General features: G+C 30.2%; 1 protein-coding gene across 1 annotated transcript; it reads left to right on the top strand.

Moving 5' to 3' along the window:
* Positions 1-20,475: 20,475 nt before the first annotated feature.
* LOC108915569 (defensin, isoforms B and C) lies at positions 20,476-21,849 on the top strand. Its single transcript, XM_018721639.1, has 2 exons — positions 20,476-20,723; positions 21,631-21,849. Exons 1-2 carry the CDS (start codon positions 20,624-20,626, stop codon positions 21,780-21,782), a joined length of 252 nt encoding a protein of 83 aa, XP_018577155.1. The 5' UTR covers positions 20,476-20,623; the 3' UTR covers positions 21,783-21,849.
* Positions 21,850-22,411: the final 562 nt, after the last annotated feature.

Genomic DNA, 22,411 nt, shown 5'->3' with positions numbered 1-22,411 from the left:
TAAGCTAAACATAAATGCAAAAAAATAAACTTCGAGTTTGATAAAGGTACTGTCAAAATACTATTATTTTACATATCTAAAAAATGAATCTCAAATACAGATATTTGTATTATGGTTACAATACTCTTATAGGAGAGTTTTTTTTTCTCACAGTGTGAGATACATTGAGTAGATATTTGAGGTTTTTTTATTTAAAAAAATGTCCTGATAATAAAACTTCTTGAAATAGTATGAAGTGATATAAAAAAATATCCTTGCTCGATATCGATAAACTGCCACTTTTCAGGAAAATTAACAACAATGTTTTTTAATTCTACTGACAAATAACAATAAAAATGAGAAAAGAAAAAATTAATAAGAACTTTGGCGCTGGAATTCTATAATTATAGTCTGTAGATTACCTACCTAGGTAATCTACGGACTATTGATTTTCGAAATTCGTTTTATCAAAGTGCATAAAAATATTTATTACCAACTTTCGCAAATACATATTACAGAAAAAACTATTTTATCGAAAATGAGTAAGTATTTAATCTATTAAATAACATATTCAATATTCATATGTAGTGTCTCTGAAATGCATGTACTAGCGAGTCACCCTAAATTTTTAAGGTCAAGGTACGACGATAGCATATAGCTACCCTAAGTTATCCATATGCCAAAATACACCGTAAGGGTGCTATGGGGCGGCAAAGTTTTTGCAAAAATATCAATCAGTTATAAAATGGAAAAGCGTTGAACGATTCAAATGAAATTTGGTGTGTGAAAATAAATTGGTAAATGGCTTTTCCTGATGCAATTAATGTTAATTACGGTACATTTTTGTATATAGGCATTTTAGGTACAGCCCTGTACACGCTGTGTTCAAAGTTTCGTGGAGCCACCCTTATTAAAATTACTAACGTACTATTAAGTATAGGACGGTAACAATTATCTCCAAAGGGATTATTCTGAAATAATTAAATTTGATTTTAGTCATAATCGTCGGATTTTAAAATTAAAAACGTGTGGAGACTGGACTTTCTAAAACTTATATATATTAGGAATTTTTTATCTAAAAGTTAATACACTATTCTAATTTAGCATCTATAGAAACCTCCCTCAACCAAATTTGAATAAAATATCTTTAAATGAGTTCGATATATTTAGGTTTTTTTACCGTCATGTAACCATGAACTTGAAAACTAAGCTTTTTCCTTTTACTTTTTCTTTTTATAAAGCTGTTCAATTATCGAACATTTTTTTCATGTAGTTGATAATAAAAATAGTAGGAATCTATTTATCTCTAAGTTTTTACAATTATTGAAAATATTCTAAAAGGAAAATATACCATAAAAGTACAAATAAAATAAAATAAGAAAATTAAATAACTAATTATCTCCATTTCAACTTGCATTTCAACCCTTTCTTCTTTTTTTCTTAGTAATTTCGCCACATATCTTTTTATTTTATTTTCTGTAATCCTTCCTTACAGGTAGATTATCCTTATGAATTTTTTTCTTAACAGTGTTGGAGATAATTATTTAATTATTTATTGCTGGAATTTTGTAAAGCAATAAAACTAAATGTTTAGATATCTGTATCTTATTAAACACCTTTAAACATATTTTTTGTTAAATTAAAATATATTACTAACTTTTAGAAAAAAAAGAAAGATATTATGCAAGATTAAAAAGTTCTTAGTTAATTACTGAAATTAGTTCTAATTTTAGCATAGTGTCATACGACCCTAAGAGTAGGGCTGTAGTAGAAAAATAGGTATTTCTGGTGAAGCTATCTATTGGCAATGCGTCGGAAAGGTAGATCCTTCACTGATGTACCGTCAAAATTTCATGACCTTTGGATGAGTAGAAGCGGAGTTATTGGGAAGCCATCCAAATGGCTTGTACCGACAACCTGAAGGACAACACGGCCGATGATCTAAAACACTCATTCGACATGCTTGTAGATAGTTCAAATCGCTAAATTGAGCGGGGACTATTTTGAATAAAATAACTCGGTTTTGTCAAAAATAAATGTTTCCTTTCTATTACGGAACGTATCTTGTACATTGTAAATTATTACAAGTTAATGATTAGTTTTTAAATTTCAGTAATAAATAGGTATCATGTATCTATGTGTAAGTACAAGAAATAGTTTGATGTATGGCCCCATTATTAATTTTGATAAACAATTTTGTAAAACAGGTATACGTAATTTTTAACAAGAATGTATATTAATTTGAAGCGATGTAAGGCAAATAATAATGACCCTCGGATTCCTCGTTTTATTGCATAAATTTTTCTTCTGACTCACACCGGTGGCCATGGTATTTGTATGGTTTCCTTTGGCGAGATAAAGATGGAAACAAAGATACATTATTATTATTGGCTCCATCTCAGACAGACCTCCTCCTGTGAGGACTTTTCGCTACTTGACAAGAGATGATCGGTTTTAAACCTCTTGACCTCGTACAGTCTATGATTTTTCTCTTTTATGGGACTAATAACTAACTATGTGTAGTTATTCTACAATGGAAATTTGCTTGGATTATTTTATTAACGGTTTTTATTCCACCGTTACATAAACTTGTAGAAATCGGTGGGTGATGCCACGACCGTGATGGATCGCGTGTTTATTTAGCTAGAGATGTTATAATATAAGATTCATTTGAATTTATTTAATTAATATATGATAAAAATAATTAATAACTTAGACGAGGTTTCCAATCGCAATATACTCACATTGTTCATATGGAGACTTTATAAAATATAAAATTAATCAAGAACTTTTAGATGCATTATTGTCTGAAGTTACTTATTTGTAGGCAAATTATAAACAGAAAAGTACATATCACTATACAGTGTGTTCCCGGATGAGGTACCGCACCCTTGTAAACTATTTTATTGTTTATTTTTCGAGAATATGTTATTCTTCATAAAAAGTTTTGCTTATATTGGGAAGCCATGGGCGTAATAATCAAATATGTAATAAAACATTCTCCGCGTCCAAAATATTTCAAAATGTGAAATTTTCCCTAAGCAAAGTGCCTTTAATTTTCGTTAAAAATTGTATTTAACAAAGTTTAACAAAAATTAGTAAACTTTTATTTTAAATTTAATATAGGTAATAGCTTGGTAGAACAATTTCCGGGTTACTCCACGTCGTCGGTTTAAGTTTCTTGACGTTGATATATCGCTCTCTTTTTCAGAAGTAACTCTGAAAGTTTTCGAGTTTGTGAAAATAGAGATATGTCTCTCGAAACGTCAAGAAACCTACACCGACGACGTGGCAACAGTTAATAACTGCCACGGTAGGCTGCAAACCAAATAAAAGTAGCTTTTCTAATTAAAAAATAGAAACAACCAATTAGAACAGGAATAACAACAACGCAGTAAGTCCTATTCAACTTGTAAACCTAATGTAAGTAATACACATTTTCTATTTTTTTTTTCTAAATTCCTTGTACACAGACGACATCCTTTCTTCATTTATAGTGGCAACAGATTCTTCAATTTTTTGCTTAAGTAAATCAATGTTATCGTCAAAATCATTTGAATACACTTTTTGCCTTAAGTATCCCTATTATCCCCATAAGAAATAATCTAATGGTATTGGTTCATAGCATCCTATCCACTTATTCGTAAAGTTAACGTCAATCCAATTTCTCACTAGATAGTCCAAGCATTCTGTCACGGATTAACGTTAAATTTGCAGAAATTATTACCTGGACAAAAAAAATACGACCGTATAGAAAATTAAATTTAAAATAGATTTTCTTATTTTAAACTCGATCCAAAATGGCGAACATAGTTAAAAAAAATCGCAAAGTTGCAAAATACGGTTTTTCTAAAATAACTAAAAATATACAGCAGCGATTGAAAAATTATAAATGAGAAAGTTGTAGGCTTTAAAAAGATCTATCGACTGATTTTTTGTAAGTATTGATTGATTTGTTACTTTTCGAGATATATCGAAAAAACCGTTACAAATCTTCTCTTTTCTCTTCTTCTATAACTCGTTTACATTTACGTTCCCATACTTGCTATTTACTGCAAGCATAGCCCGCGGCAAGCCAAAAAAAATCATTTTTGAAAAATTTAAAAATATTAATTATTTTTCGAGATATATCGATTTTTTTAAAAAAAAGGCGCTCTCGAAAATTGGCTAGATCTTCTCAGCGGATAGACCTACAGTAACGATTTTCGGTTTATTTTCTTCGTAAAGAGTTTGATCCTCATTCAGGGACATCTCACGGAGGTGATTATGCAAAAAAATCGAATCCACTAATTTTTTCATACGAAGCCGCCGATTTCGCCTTGTCTATTAGCCCAGTATCTACAACTTTGAGAGGAGAATTAGTTGTGAATGTTGATCCGTCAGTAAATAAAATATTGTGATGAAAGAATCTGTTTTCAATCAGTTTCTCACCCATTGTTAAACAAAAGCCCAAACGACGACCATCATCTCCATCAAACAGTTTATGATTAAACACTAATTTGGATGGATAGATTTTATTGTATAATAAAATTCTTTAAATATGAGATCTGCTGATGTCTATGTTTTCTGACCTTTTCCTTAGTGACATCTTGTCTTGAACAGAGTCCATAACACTACAACAGTAGCAGCATCGTTATCATTGTATTATTTTTAATATTCTTTACATCGCCACTGAAATCGAATTTTATAATTATCTTGCGAACTTCGTTACGAGTTACAGTTACATTTGGATACCTACTTTTCATTAAAAATTTGTATTGCATATCGAGATGAAACATTACCGTTTTCCATAACATTTCACAAGATAAATTCGTTGGGTTGGTATTATTAATAAAAATTATTCGGTGGGCGGTTAATAAAAATAAATATGTTGACTTTGACATTGATAAGGAAATATCCATGGTAATTATATGGTATGTAAGATAGCCTTTTTATTTGCGAAATGTGATTATTGTCCTTTTCTGACTAAACCTCGTATTTAAGCATATCTCGAATTCTCGAACAACTTTTTTAAATACAGTTTTTAATGTAAACAAAAATTAAAGATTTGTTTAGGGAAAATTTCACATTTTAAAATTTTTTGGACGCCCTGTATGTTTTATTACATACAAAATTTTTGTACTCAATAAGTTGTTGATGTTTCGAAAATTAATACGTATTCGTTATCAAAACTTTCGCTTTAAATTAGTTTTGACAGTTTAAATTTGTTTGTTTATCTTTTCAGTAACTAGAGATATCCTACGATATATAAGTATTCTATAATTATTCTGTTATTATTTACTTCTTTTAGTGTTTGTAGTCAACAAGGATCTAAGTTCACAAAGTAATTTGAAAAATATGTTTCACTGTTTGATTAAATAATTGCATATCTTTTCTGTCTTTTAAGGGTATTATTTTCAATCTTCAAAATTTTGGCCAAACCCCATTGAAATATAGGTATACCTAATTATATAATTTTTTATTCTTCAAATTTTCTATTTTTAATATAAACTGATGCTTGTCTATTCTAATATTTACAGGTCGAGAGGTCTCTCCAAAATAATGTTTATTGCTTTCACAAAGTATCCTGTAAATATACAATTTTTTGAATGTCAAACATCAGTTTTTCGCGTCTCTGACAAAAAAATCCGTATTGTTATTATCATATTTCGTTACCTTCTGTTTAAAACAAATTTCTTGAAACAAGGTATTTAGTTGGAAATGTAGAGTTGCATCACAAATAATTTTATTTGCTCTCCTCAAGGGTTTATTTCATTATTTTCTTCACAGGTGGCAAAATTCCAAAATAGATAATAAAAAAATTACATTCTTGGTTCAGATAATTTCAATTTTTAGAGAAAATTGCTGCTTCTTGATTAAAATATAAGATAATAAAGTGATGATTAACCTTACTATAGATTTTCTTTATTTATTTCTAGGTAATTCACTACCTGTGAAAATTAAAACATTATTTAAATAAAACTTTGTGCCAAATAGATCCGTCAAGTGGTTTTTATAAAACCTTTTTTACCTAACCAAAAATCTCAAACTGAAAAAAGAGATACATAGAAAGGTACGCAAATCTATATATGCCACGCACTTCACGAATGAACTATTTTCATTTTAAAAAATGCAACTGCAATTTTAAATATTTAGAAATTATTTCTTTAAAAATGTTTACCTACTCAATAAAAAGGCGTCATTATATTAGTTAGATTTTACGAATTTTTAGATTTACATTCGAATATATTTAGAATAATTTCCAGTAAACCTAGAAAATAGCAGACTATTTTTGTGATAATCATATACCTAATGTATATGATTAGCACAAAAATAGTCTGTCAAATGCTAATGCTTAGGGAGATTTTCATATTAAACTTTACAAAACGGCACATTATTGAAGCAACTCAAAATAATGTTCGGATAATAAGAAAAAACGGAGAAACAATTAATTATAAATTCTTTTAGCATGCACTACAAATGTCCGGATATTAACTTGTCAAAAAACATAATAATTTTGTAGGTCATTGTTGGCGGCGTATCTGGAGAAACATTAATTTTTGCATTACTTTTCTAATGGATCACGACTGGTCAAATCAAACTAATCTAAATAATAGCAAAAAAAATAGTAGTAGTGAAAAATCTATGCTAAAGACAATTTATTTGACCTTTTTTAAGAAAAGATTTGTTGTTAAGTTGAAAATAAAAAAAAATCGCTAGACCTGATTTATAGTATAAGATTAAATTACAGTAACTATGTACTATACAGGGTGTTATTTAAGTACGTGGCTAAACTTCAAGAGGTGATTCTTTGAATGATTCTAAGATGAAAAGTTGTATAAATATAGGTCCAGTAATGCTTCGTTTTCAAGATACAGGATGTCAAATTTTCTTAAAAAATTTTTGTTTTTGTAAAAATTTTAATAATTCTTTAGCCAATTTTGTTGAAATTTGGCAGTGTTATTTATGGTAGAAAGGGGCTAATTTAGCTATATTAAAATGATATACGTACCTATATATTAAGTCCAATCGTGTCCCGAGAGGTACCTTAACCAACATTTTTGACAAAAAAATGTGCGCCACAGACTTTTTTAAAATTTTTATTATTATTTAATAATTATTAAAAAATATTTTTTTTACTGCACCCCTTGAATTTTGGCCACGTGTTTAAATAACACCTGTATATTCCTTATGAAAAGGTAACATTTTATTATTACTTTAATATTTGTAAGTATTACGGGTTAAGGATTTTATTATTTTTTAATAGCAGCTTTTAATTATAAACAATCTTTCAATAATATTTTTCAAACAGTCATGACTATCTTGCACATATTCTTTTATTAATAACTATATTTTTAAGATCTTAGGATTATTTTGTCTTATTTAGATTTTATGGATGAAATTGTTTCATTCATCTTAATTCATGGAGCAAATTCATATTTTTACCTACCTACGATTGTGGCTGAACATAGTTTTTGATAAATTATTACTCAATAACTATTGAAGATTGTTTTTTAGTCGGGGAGTCAGGGTAATTGTGTTGGATATTCATGCATACTACATAGAATTTTTTTTAGATGGAGGTCGGGAAGGTCGTTGTTATTGCAAAATAATTTCCAAAAATGTATTTTTTTTACTTTTATTTGAATAGCTTTTCTACTATTGGTTTTAGGAAAAAAAAGTAATGACATAAAAGTTGTTCAGAATCAAATTTACAAGATGGCTTAGGTTATTAATGTTGAATTTTGTTTTTCAATAGCGAAATTGTTTAAAAATGTCAATAAACTTGAAAAATCTATGTATCGAGAAAGTGAGTACAAAAAATGCTTAATAATTGTTACTGGAACTGCACTGCGGAGGATGTCTTTTGGTTAGTGGAACATGTAATCCCGAAGCGATTTTCCTATATCAAAATGGCGGCCTATTACAAAATTATTTCTCAAGAAATTTCAAGTAGCTACGAAATTGGCGGGTTTTTAAATAAATTGATTAAACCAATTGGAATCGTTAGCTTATGATGTACTTATTAAATGCTGAAAAAGGATTTTTTAAATTGAAGTTTAACAACATTTTTAACAACAAATGTTTTTCGCCAGGTCAAATTGCATTGTAATGCACGTAAAAAACATGAATTAAAAAAAAATCATTACAATCGGATCAATAAAAGCCGAGATCCTCAACTTTTAATAAATGAACTATTCAGTCTTTCAGCGAGTTACGCGCTTTGTGAACCTTAATTGCAAATTCTTTTTTACGGCAACTAAAGGTCCTATGGCAATGATTTTTTTTTTTACTTTTAGCTTACAACAAACAACAACCGAACGTATCTCGTAGAAAATTTGCTTCTGAATAACTTTTACAGCATTACTTTTTTTCCTAAAACCAGTAGTAGAAGAGCTATTCAATAAAAGTAAATAAATGCATATTTGGAATTTATTTTGCAGTAACAACGACCTTCTCGACCTTCCCGACCTCCCTCGTATTAGAGAAAAATTCTATATAGCATGAACATCCAAAAAGTTGACTTTTCAATGCTCTGAATGATGTGATCAAAAACCAACCAGTAGCGTCAAAATTAGAAGGATTTCGACTATCAAAACAAGTTATTTGACGTTAAAGAGTATATTGTTTACAGATTAGGATAGATCATATTAAGTTTTTTCGCAGTTCAAATTGTTCGAATGAAAGATACTCAGATGAATAGATTCGGTTTTCCATAATTATGTACCATTTTGTTGAAACATTAGAGAAAAATAATTGACTTTTATCTATGATCCGTTACTGATGAGCGCCCAACATTGTCCTGGTTTTTGGAAAAGAACACAAGTTTCTCTTTAACGGCAAATAACTAGTTCTCCTAGTTCCACTATCGCTGATTGTTTCTTTGTTCAAATTTTCTATCAAATAGCATGTCATAGGAACTACACTATATCAATTTTGAAATCTATTTTACAGTCATTTGAGTAATTCATCAAAAACTCTGTTAGACTATCAATCTTTGAAGGATGGTATAGAGCTCTAAGGAATTGTTGGAAAAAAGTTTACTTAATTGTTGTTCGTTTTTATAACAGAAAGTATCTATGAAAGTTTGTCGCAACATCGCTGTCACACCCTGTATATTAAGTATGCGATTTAAAGTTTTTAAAGATTAAATAAACGCTGTTATACTAAATGTATGAAAAATGCCTTAAAAAAAATCCTTTCCTTAAATTCTTTCCTTAAAAATCCAAATAAAAGCCTTTAGTAACTCTTATTGCACATGGGTCATTGTATTCAGCTTTCAAACTCTGATCAATAGCGTGCTCTCCCTTACATTTATAATTTCAGAGGGTTTCAACGTTTAGAACGAATTTAGTATTAAACAAATCCAAAATATCAATTAATCAATAATAAATGTAACTATTTATATAGGATACCTGTGGAGCTTAGATCAGTATATTTTCATTAAATTTCCACTAGCTCATTTAACTCGAGGAATGTTTAGTCAGTCGGAAATAAAAATAGGCAGCGATTTGTTTATTATAATAAGAGCAGGCTAAAAATTATGGGAATGAACAGTTTCGTAATTAGGTTTTCCGGTATATTGAGAAGGCTATGCACGTCTTAATACGGTATTTTTGCGAATGAGATCGCGAGTTAGAGGTTCTCACGCTGCCTAGATCAGAGTTTGCAAGAACACGTGCATGGCAGCCTCCTATGATTGGGAATGTGAAAAATGATGCTGGAGCTAGGACTCGAAACTCGAGTAACTTCTGAGCTGTTATGTCCAGCAGGCTACTCGCGATTTATAATGTAGTAAGAGCACTCTTCCAATTTTGTTTTGTTTAACTAATAAATTTTTTGTCGTTCACTATGATATTGACAGATGTTAATAATAGAAATATTAAAGTGATAACATAAAAAAAAATTTATTTATTCTAAAATATGCAGTTACCTACTATAAAGACTGTAACGAAAACAATTATAATGCCATTAATATAATTACAAATTCACCGTGATTCAGTATAGTTATTTTCCTGGGTAACGAGGTAGGAAAGTGTTTATTAATGGAGTTTGGATATTGACTTTAACAGAAATACTTTTCTGCCATTATACGTAGGTGCACCATTTTTAATTGATCTGTTTAAATTTGAAGTGTCCAAAAAAGTAATATAATAGGTAACTGTAGACCTGAATTTCTACGTTGTAAGCGAGGTACCTTTGAGATTTAACGTTAAATATAAAATAATACATTATGTTCTTGAACAATGAAATCATATTTAATTGAAATGCAGGGTGATCCAATATTCAGTGTAGATGGAACTACCATGGATTCTGCCATAGCTTTTTTCCTAATAAAATACTAAAATAAATCAAATCGAAATGTAATTTGGTAGGCTGGTACATTTGTATAGGTAGATATAATTTTTGATATACTAATCGAAATAATTGCATTAAAGAAATAAGAAAAATACTAGCAAACTTAAACAAATTTGCTCATATTTTGGTAGATCAGTTATTGTTTGTCAAAAATTGAAATGCTGGTTTGGCAATAAAAACGAAATAATGCTTAATGAAGATCGGAAATTTATAATCAAATGCTATTTCAGAAAAATTGTTAGAAAATAGCAATTTTTTATTGCAACTAAAATTTTAAAATCAACACAACCTTTAAGAATAAAACAAAATAAAATTTTTCAGGCTTTTAATGATGAATCATTGTCGCACATCTACATCAAACGCTAATGTGCTGAATATATTAAACTTTTGGGCGGTGACTATTAGACGCTTTCATTATAGCCATCTTTCTCTATCGCACGGATTTCTATTACTTACTTTATCGCTCTCACGTAACAGCAGATGGACCATCGGTACTTTCCGAACCTGTAGAGTGTGTCCAGTGCACAAGAAGGGCAGTAAGAATGAATTGGTTAATTACAGGCCAATTTCTATTATTTGCAATTTCTCCAAAATATTTGAGATTCTATTACATGACTTTTTATACAAATGTCGGGGCTGTTGTCATGGGAGCAACACGATTTTATTAAGGGCAGATCCACTGTTACTAACCTTGTCCAAAAAACTCAATTTATTAGCGAAAAAATGTCGATGTTATCTATACCGACTTCACTAAAGCTTTTGACAGACTCGACCACGACCTCTTGTTGTACAAACTAGATGGGTTTGGTGTATCCGAATCACTTTTGCAACTTATTGAATCGTATTTACAAAATACATATCAGTTTGTTCAGCATCGTGGCTTTAAATCGCACAAGTTTCATCAAATATCTGGTGTGCCTCAAGGATCTATACTCGGACCCTTACTCTTTGTTCTTTTTTTAAACGACATCATGGTTGATCTACAAGTACACCATTTAATGTATGCAGACGACCTTAAGCTATTTTGCGAAATAAACACGATTGGCGACTGCTATATGTTAAAGAATGCGCTTAATGTCATTAGTTTATGGTGTCTAAATAATAATTTAACGCTAAATGTCTCCAAGAGTAATATCATTACATTCACCAAAAAAAAAAAAAAGAAAAATTACTCTAAAAAACTATTCGATTATAATTTGGAAATATAATATTGCATAGACCCGATTACATAAAAGACCTTGGAGTTACATTACCCTACATTATCTTTTACAAAACATATAGACATAATTGCGTCATCTGCTTTCAAGAATATGGGGTTCATAATAAGGAATTCCAAAGGCTTTATCAGTATTTCTACACTACGATTGCTCTACACTACCTTTATTCGTTCTAAATTAGAATATGCATCAATAGTCTGGAACCCAATTTATGCTAATCAAATTGCAACTTTGGAAAGAGTACAGCGTAGGTTTATGAAATCAGCTGTGTATATATTGGATGGTACAATCCCCCTCAGGGTTTTCCGCATGATCTATTACTTGAGCGTTTCAATATTCATGTCCTTGCTAAAAGAAGATTTGTTTTTCAAGTAATATTTTTGTATAAAGTTCTACATAACATCCTGGACTGTCCAGGTGTTTTAAGTAATATTGATATCAAAGTACCGCGACTATCAGCTAGAAGTAATAATGTTTTTAGTCTACTCGCTGCACGTAGTAGCATCCTAGTAGCATCACCATTGTATTAAATTTATCATTTATCATTTATCAAGATAGAATATAATGTCTATCTTTTTTGTTGCTTGCCTAATGATATAAAAAATGCTTTACTTATGTAGTCATATCTGTCTTTTATAGTTTGTTGCCTTTTTATTTTGTTCTTTATATCTGTGTTATTTGTAAGATTGTACTATTTCTTTTTCTCTATTTTTTCATATTTAGGTAATTTTGCTCTCTTAACTTTTTTTTATATTTTATTACTAGACTTAACATATCATGTTATTGGGCATCGCCTGTTGGATGTGTATTTTAAATAAATAAATAAATAAATAAATAAATAAATAAATAGATATTGCATTTAAATTTATTGCAATAAACGAAATCGTATACTTTTTTATGAGACAATTTTGAAATATTTGTGTATATTATTATGTCTTAAAAATACACTGTATCTTGCAAATGAAGTATTTTGGACTAAGCTATAATTGGTATAATTGTTATATGTTGGCCTCATTTATTTAGTTGCCTTATGTAATGACTAAGAATGTTAAAATTTTTACCTTATGCAAAGATTAATTTATTTTTAAAAAAATATATGCATCCTTACAATCAAACAGCTTATAAGTGACTTAAGACCGAAAGCAGAAACAAATATATTTAAAAATATGTATAATATATTTTAAGCAACATAACCTTATTTACGGAACTGAAGTAGATAATGTTAAACCGAAAACCAAACATCGGACAGTAAAATTGACAACTCTATGATAAAATACAACACATTAAAAACTTGCCAAGAATGAGTGTTACTTAAAAATTACACTCCGCATGTTTAACTGCTTCAGATATTTTTATGTATCTACAGGGTGGGCCATTTACACCCCGAATATTTACCTGCTTCAGATATATTTGGTATATCTACAGGGTGGGCCATGAATTTGTTTATTTTTAAATAAAATTTCTCGCGCGAACTCAAGCGACGAGAAGCTTGCGGAGGGGACTAGCCGCTAGCTTATTTCTTCAAAATTTAGTCGCAATGGATCCGTTCACAGGGCCGTAACGCGCCTATTGCGAAAAGTAATGTTATTTAACGGGATCCACACTAAATTTGAATTAAGAATACCACACACATACTTGCACCGTATTGAAATTACAGCCATACAAAATCCAATTAGTATAGGAATTAAAACCTAATGATTTAAATTTACGCAGATCGTTTGCCGAAGTTATGTTGGATCGTTTCAATAATTTTCATAATATATTGTTTTCCGCTAAAGTCCACTTCCACCTTAACAGGCGCGTCAATAAACACAACAGCAAATATTTGAGTAGCCCAAATCCTAAAGTCAAACATCAACTTCAGTCTTATAAGTAATACTTTGGGTGGCATTTTCAGCTTGAGGAATCATTGGGCTTTACTTCATGGAGGATTGTCGCTGCCATACGGTCATTGTAAACTCTATTGAGTATGTGAGAATGTTAGGAGATTTTCTGGCACCACAGTTACAGGAATTTGCGAGTTCAATCGCAACACGTGGTTACAGCAAGATGGAGCCAGTTGCCACATCTCTAATGAGTCTCTACCGGTAGTGAAAGAAATGTACTGGAAAAGTTGAATTCTAGGAGAGGGAACATCCCGTGGCCACCGAGGAGTCCGGATTTAATGTCAGGGGATATTTGAAAAACCACCGACACTGCTTGAATTGAAAGTAAACATTAGAGAAGAAATGGCTGCAATATCACAGTCTTTTTGCCGAAGAGTCTTCGAAAAATCATGTGCTCGTTTAGAAGAATGTCGAAATCGAGATGGTGGTCATTTAGATGACATTTAAAAAAAAAATTCTCGTTTACTGCTTTCTTCTTAATAAATATTTTGTAAAATAAGTCATATAGTTTTATTTTTAATAAATTTCATTGAAGTGAAAAAAATTATGGCACAACCTGTATATTAAATTTGCTTCGTTTTTATCATATGGATACTTTATACCTTTATAAAAGGTGATAATCCTGTCAATTATTAAATATTATTTTGTATAAATATATTTACCAATAAATAAATAGAACTAATAAGAGAACTCTATGTGAGAAAATGTACCAAATAGGGGGTTTACCTTTCACTGCTACAACATAAACTTCTGTTTCCAGTAATAATCACAGCAATGAATTCTATAGAATGACAAAGTAGTTTTAAACGAAAATGTCAATATTAGAAAACAGTTTTAAATATGAATCTAGACGACGCCGACGCCAAATACACATTTTATAAATATAGCTTTTATTTGATTACTTAATTAAATATAAGTTTCATTACGTTCATTCAGTTTTACATCATTCGGAATAGAAGAAAATTTTTTACCAATCTGAGTTCCACAGTTTCATTTCTGAGATACACCATTAATAAATTTATTTAATAAGTCATTCGTTTAGATTTAAAAGCGGTTAATATAAGAAGCAATTTTTAATTGTCTCTAATATGGCACGAACAATCGTTAAATACATGAAGAATTTCCCATAATTAACAGTAGCTCTTTAAGAATACCTATTAAGTTCTATACTCCGTCAAGGACTAATAGCACGAGAAGAAAATAAATAACCTTTTTATGACAAAACAGTAGGACAATTTAATTAAGTAATTTATTTTTGCCATTACTCGATAACCATATTTATGTAAGAAAGAAAGTCGCCATACATCCATGTATTTTATGTCTCTTTGTTCATAACGTCCGTCTCATGTGTATATAAGATCAAAAAAGTACAATTTAATTAAGCAAAGCCATAAAACAGGCAGCATCGTCAAGAGAATTGTTGTATAGAAGCTTTTATTACCTTTCATAAAAGTAAACTATGCTAGTTTATGATTTATTTAGATTTCTTATAAATCAGCATCGCAAAGAATGCGAAGAATATGTGCATTATTTCTCTTTAATTGTCAGCAATTCATAGTGCACTAATAAGTGATGATGGCATGACAACAAGTTATATAAGTACCTACTGTTTTTTTTCTGTAAATAATCTACCTTCTTTTGAATACAGTGTGTCTCACTATTCTGGAACTAATACCATTGATTTTAGAAAAGCAAGTAAAGTTTGGTTGGTAACATAACGATATTGGTCCAAGACAAATATTGCATTACAAATATTCGAATGCATGCACACGAAGTTGTGTTAAATTTTGGCGTTTTTATAGTTTTGTTAAAATGTATATCTTTTCAGAAGTACATATTCTAATTTAATATATGTTTTTTTTTATACAGGATGTCGTTTAAATCCATGACATAACTCTGTACGAGGTGCTATTTTCGAGCTCCAGTGTTTATATTGTTGGTAAATCAATGGAAATTAACATTTTCAGTACACCGCGTGGCACTAGAATATAAAGTTTAGCTGCTTGTTTGGCACAGGTTGATTATATTTGAAGTATCTGGACCAATGATGCCCAAAGTGGTCTTTATCGACCGCTAGGTGTCGACACCGAACTTCAAGGAGTCCGTGTCAAAATTTGGGAGTGCATGAGATGTCAAAGGGGGTCCACGAGAAAGCAAGTCGCGACTGAAATTTTGGCGTCCCATAAAAGTACCTACATAATACTTTCTTATAATAGAAATAAATTGCCTACATACAGTGTGTTTCTAAAATAAGGTTCCAAACTTCTGCTGCGTTTATAACTCATTAAGATAAGCCAAAAAGTTCCTATTAACATGTGCCCTAAAACGCACCCTTAGGAAGTTATATGCCCTTAAAAGGGCTCAAACAAAACTGTTTTTTTTTCTGTTGTTGACAAAACGGTCGCAAATAGATAGAAAAAAATTTATGGGTCTTACATAACTTTTTACGTTAAATAACATGGGCTATTCCATTTTTCAACATGCAAATCATATGCGTCCCATTTAGGTTGGTGAAGGGGGTTTTCGGCCCGTAATTTTTTTACAATTTTCTCTACAGATAATTCTTGAAGGGGTTGCCACCCCGTTTAGGGGGATGACCCTACATCTACGAATTTATGGTCAAAAGACGTCCCCCTTGAAAGCAAAATCGACCTGGGTTCGGGGTTTTCCGGAAAAATCTGTTGCAATGAAAATATTTCAAGTGGACTGTCTTAATTGGGCCACCCTGTATATTCTATTTTCCTTGCTGGTAAACCTACTAATTGGATATGCCCAAAGCCGTAATTGTGACATCTGTACCTAACCAATATTAAATGTAATGGAGGAGTCCTTTCAGCTACTGGAAAATTTATGTAAGAGGACCCTGCACTGTGGGAAAATGTGGGCTAGGTCAAATTAACTGAAATTGTGGTAAGTTGGTTTTGTATTAAACCTGGTCCAGACGCTAGGTTTTGCAGGACGTTTTACCCGCGCAGTTATAAAATGGAATGAAAACGTCGCAAATCAAGAACGTGTGCAGATACCTATGTCTGTGTTTATTTACTAAGTTTCCGAGGAATCGACCATGAACGAAGTACTGCTCTGGTCCTTTTTTTAAAAAACTGAAACTAGCATGCGGTCACAAAGGCAGCACACGGGGTTATTTAAACTTTCCTGGTCCCGGTCCCAAACCCGGGTCCCCATCACTCAAAATATGAAGAAGGAGGAGGAAGAGAACAAGAAATCTCATATTAAAACTTAGGTCACTCTGGCTCTGAAAATAGCATCATATATTTTTTTAAAGATTGATTATTGCATTATCTAATTCACTTATTGATACTTGCAGATATTATTGCATTTAATTGTATGATGTATGAATGCAATCTACAAACTACTGTTGCCAACGGCCAATGCGGCCAGTTTGGTATTTGGCACATGGCAAAAATGTTAATTATTAATTTGTATTATACTTATTCTCATTTTTGACTATTTGAACGTGATATAACCTATATAATTGGTATAACATTTCATTAAATTTTGCCCTGTTTGTTTCTTTTAATAAATAAGTAAATAACTCAGGATAGTGACACTTGCATCATTTTAGACCTAACAATTTTAATAAACAGGGTATTAACCACTGGGTTTACGAAACACATGATGTTAAATTAAAAAATGTTTATCACATCATCTCAAATATCTAAATATATTTTAAGTAGATTGATGAAACTTGAGCAATCAATGGCAGATATATAGAGGCGCATTATCATTGAAAGCTCTAGGGGCGTTCGATTTTCAATTAATTAGATTCAAAGAAAAAAAATATGGCACTTTATGCCATATGGAAGTTAATATAATTATTATTATTTTTATTTTAAAAACAAGATTATACAATTGAAATATTTTAAATATGTGGTTCTCTAAAACCATTCGATTTGCAAAAAAATGTATATGGGTATCAGTCTTTAAATAATTGAAATTGCAGTTATTCCATACATTGATTTTATATACCTCAGAAATGTGGATACACTGAGTTTGAATTCCAAATTCCAAAATATTATCATTTAACTACCTACTTGTAAAATTACTTCATACAAAAACTGATATTAAGGAACACGAAGTTGTGTTAATACAACAGTTTTATTTTGATTTTCTGCGGTAATAAATAAATAAATTTCGAGCTGCTGACTTGAATATTGTCAAACATTTCTTTTATGACAAATAATGCACAATTGATGTGCTTTAAATGACATAACTTTTATACCAATTTTCTGTTTGATGTTAAATTGGACATTTTTTAGATTTACCAAGAAACTTTTTTTTAATTAATTAAATTTGTTATACATTTAAATGTTTTTATGTTATGAGCATTTTATGTGCTTAGCTTGTTTTACAGTATATCATGGCAGTTGTTAATGACAGCAATTTTCGGGCTGGTTACTACCTCATCGCTTTAGGTTTTTTAATATTATGAGAGGCATATCTCTGTTCTTCAGAAGAACACATGCTTTAGAAGAAGAGAGCGATATGTCTTTCGCATCGTCAAAAAGCTTGAAGCAACGACGTGGCAGTCAACCCAGGCATTGTTCAGTCATTTTGTTGTATTTAAAATTTGCGAGCACATAATAGCGAGAGACAAGTTATTGTTAAAAATGAATGAAGTGAATGCTGAAATTGTCACATTTGGGGTTCAGAAAATCCACGAGTGATTATTGAGAGGAACACGTGTGAGTGTTTGGTGTGGATTTTGAGCTGAAGGCATCATTGGACCATTCTTCTTCGATAATGCCACTGGTCAGGCAATAACAGTTATTGGTGCTCGCCACATAATAATCCAGTTTTTTGTACCTAAATTGCAAGATATAGAAGTAGACGACATGTGGTTTCAATAAGACTCATGCCATACAACCCGAGAAACAATTCTATTACTGCAAATGAGAATTTCCTTTCGTATGTTGTTCCTAACAACTAGAAAGCAGTTTTCGAGAATTTACTTGAGACTAGAATAGTCAGTGGTTGGAAAAACATTAAATTACATGATCTCATTGCACTATAACCTTATAAGCTTCATAACCCCGTAATCACATAACTACATGACTATAGGTTCGTAGGCTTCCCATAACCCTGTAACCCTGTTACACGGGGTATGTGCGAATGTATAACCACGAAACTCTGAAGTATTGAATCTGTAGTCCTATTGTAACTGTGTTACCCGGAGTATGCAAACTGTATGCCTCAGATTTGAGTCTGATTGATTTCTTTTTATATCTATATTGAAAAAACGTAACAGTAATTCGTTTACTGTACAGTCAGTGATCGTGAGTTTTGGAGATCAAAAACCAGGTTACGTGATTATGGGATTATGGGGTTATGGTTTTATAGGGTTATTTATTTATTTATTTATTTATTTATTTATTTATTTATTTATTTATTTACTTACTTATTTATTTATGACATTATGATGTGACGAGATTATGAATTATAAATGCTTTTCCTACCGCTGCCTACTTCAGTCAGTTTAAAATCTCGAAAACCCGTTCCAGAGGAGTTTCTTGATTCAAAACGAACTGATTCTGACTTTAAATTTGGTTATAGTGGGTTCAAATACTATGAAATATATTGGTCCGGCCCACGGCCCAGTCCAATTTTTTTTTGTATCTGTGCCTATGAAATTAATAAAGAAAATTCGTTAAAAGAAATTAAAAAAAGAATATTTTATTGACGTATAAATAATAGATTTTGTCTTTCGTATAAGATATTCCCATAACAAGTATTTCAACTATTATTGTACAAAAGTCTACCACATATTTTTGGAAATATGTAATCAACTTAAATTTTAAAAATGTGATGGATCTTATTTTTTGTTTTGATATTAAAATATATAATACAATAACTTTGTAATTTTCCCATTTACGATTGGACAATAAAGCAATTACGCAAAAGCTGCAAAATATTGAAATTAGAAATTTTTTATTTTGAGAAAAAAATAATGTTACATTAAAAAACATATCTTAGTAGTCTGTATGATCGCCTCTTCTTTCAATCAATTGGCTAACGCATCTTGGCATCCCTTGAATCATGTTGTCAATAGAATAATCAGGCATATTATCCCACTCTTCTAGAACAGCTGCAGTCAATTCCTGGAGGGTTGCAGGAGGGTTTTCGCGATTGGATATTGCTCTGCCGGGATAATAATTTTTTCTGGTATGTTAAGATATTAAAGAATTTATACACAAAAAATGGCCACTTGATATTAAAGTTATAAAGAGGGGCCAAGACTTTTGGAGATGTGTTTAGAAGGAACAAAGGAATTGTTGTCGGCACTAGGATTTTTTAAGTTAGTAAAATTTACAATAACATGTCGCAGTTCTATTAATGTCTTACTTGAGTATGACAATATTAATTGTCTTACACAATTACAATACAATATCTAATTGCCCTGAGTTCTGCAATAATAGTGAAAAACTGATAAAAAAATATGTAACCAGAAAAGAAAGTGTGAAAAAGTTTTGAATCATAATTTTTATCATTGGATTAGGTACTTTTAATGTTCCTCGAATGAAATGATTGCAGCGGTCAGTATAATACCGTCACGGAATTTTTTAATCCGTATTTCAAGAATTTGCTGACTTTAAGTGTTGTATAGTGTATATCAAAAATGAACGAATTGCCAAAAATGATTCAAAAGTTTTAGCCAAAATAAATAGAAGTGAAAATCTGCGAATGACTCTAAACATAACATTTCGACTTAATATTTTTTTAAATAGGATTCTGTAATCGTTTGTGTTGTTCCGTTCTGCCATTACAGTATTGTTATGAAACACCCTATGTAACATAAAGGATAAGGATTTTCATTCTTATTTCATTGAGCTTTTAAAGAAATAGGTGACACTAGAAATGTAGCAAAAACCATGGTGGTGAATTTTTAACTAAATTTTAAACAGTATTTATAGAAAATATATTTATATTTGCCTCATAAATTTCCTTGAGTCTTTTATCTTTGCAGAATGTCAATAGGTCAGGTTCATTCTGATAGCGATAGTCAGAAATGTAAAACACATCATAAAGTTTTGAAGTACTGTAATGTTGGAAAAGGTAAATCCCTGGGAAGAAACAAAACTTCTTCTATGTTAAAATGAAAAGTACCGCGTTCATTAACGGACTATAAAAAGCAGCGGTGTGTAATAAAACAACATTGGTTTCAATTCGGTCAAACTAATTGCAACAATGAAGTTTGTCATTGCATTTACTTTCGTTTTGTCGTTCGTTATGGTCGTTGTGTACAGCGCGCCAGCTGACTTTGAAGATCTTGTTGAACAAGAACATGGTAAGATTATAACAGTAACTTTATTTTTAAATTGATGGTTCTTCGCAAACATTTTTTTTAATTTATGTCATAAAACTTTGTCCATCTGAATGGTAATACTCGGTTTATTACCTAGAAATTATTTTAATAAATCTAAATCATTATACATATAATTACAAAATTCATTTTTAATGTATGTATGTTTTAATAATAGTAATATTAAGTAAATTTATTGCTTTATTAAACTTAAAATCATTTTATAATATAAAAGATGAATATGAAAATTATATCCATTTTTAAACTAGTTCAGCCTCTTCAAATACTATAATATACTCTTTAATTTATGGTATAAGGTTTTATCCAGCTGCATTGCAATATTAAGTAAATTTGTTGTTTATTAAACTTAAAACATTTTATAATATATGAAGTGGAACAAACTAAGTGAGAAAACTTATACTCCTTTCAATTTTCATGATGCAAAAATATTTGTTTTTTTAATTTTAAGTAGGTACCATTTATGAATTAATTTGAAGTTTCAATAGATCTATTTTATGAAATAACAAGAAAATAAAACTCTATAGTAAAGGATTAACATACCTATTGTTTTTCTTTCGAAAATAAGTTATGTATATCGACTTTCAGTTCAATTAAACTCTGGTCCATTATTTTTAGTTGAAAATATCGATTTTCAGAGAACATTTTAGATAGGTTAGAATAACAAAATAAAAATTATAGCTATTTTCCAAATCCGTTAAAAAATATATCAATACGACTGCAAAAAAATGTTTCTTATTATGACCAATGGCCCTCTAAGCATTCTATAATTGTATTATTTTTTTCATAAAATTTAAATTGTTCATTTTGCTTGACTTGTGTCTATGTTTTATTTACTTTCTAATGGTTTTTAATATATTTGTATCTATTTCAGCACACTTTCGGGTAAAACGATTCACCTGTGATGTACTTAGCGTTGAAGCGAAGGGAGTTAAGCTAAATCATGCTGCCTGTGGAGTTCACTGCCTGTTTAGAGGAAGAACTGGGGGATATTGTAATGGCAAACGAGTTTGTATTTGCCGTTAATTATTATTATACATAAACGAGATTGTATTTACCTTTGATTATTGTACATAAACATATTATTAATATTTATTGTTATTATAATTTGTATTACAAAAAAGAAATTCTAAAAATACACAATTACATTGTTATCTTTGTTTTGCTAAATACAGAATAATGATATAAGTATGTTATAACCACATTAGCCCTAGCTCGGTCTTAGGAATTAGATAATGGAAGATAAAATTCGGAAATAACCTAGTACTTCAAACTAATTGCCTGTAATTAATCAATAATTTCAATATATCAACGTATCCATGCGAGAAATTTAAATGAAAACTGATTGACTCAGATGTGATCTTCATTCACGTTTTTGTAAAAATAGAATTTCTATTGTATATTTCTGGTTATGAAAAAGTATTTCTAAATAAATACTTTCTAGGTATAACCACCCCTCCCCCCCTTGCTAATCACATTTAAATATTTATATTTTAAATCAAATATTAAACGATAAATTCAATTCCTATTATTATTTTGAATCATTGGTACATTTATTTGGAATAATATTTAAGCATATTTGTATACACAGGGTAAACCTTAAAACTTGATTTATAAAGGAAAATGAGCCTGAGGAAATGATGAACAATTATTGA

The sequence above is a fragment of the Anoplophora glabripennis genome, unplaced genomic scaffold (genome assembly GCF_000390285.2).
Source record: "Anoplophora glabripennis isolate ALB-LARVAE unplaced genomic scaffold, Agla_2.0 scaffold39, whole genome shotgun sequence".
In the NCBI taxonomy this organism is placed as follows: Eukaryota; Metazoa; Arthropoda; class Insecta; order Coleoptera; family Cerambycidae; genus Anoplophora; species Anoplophora glabripennis.
Note: the sequence above shows the minus strand (reverse complement) of the source record. Positions and strands in the feature narration are given on the sequence as shown.

What these genes read in the sequence shown, in the direction of transcription:
- LOC108915569 (XM_018721639.1), top strand. Translation starts at nt 20,624, where the DNA reads ATGAAGTTTGTCATTGCATTTACTTTCGTTTTGTCGTTCGTTATGGTC. An exon ending in TCTTGTTGAACAAGAACATG is followed by an intron (nt 20,724 to 21,630) that starts GTAAGATTATAA and finishes TATCTATTTCAG; the next exon opens with CACACTTTCGGGTAAAACGA.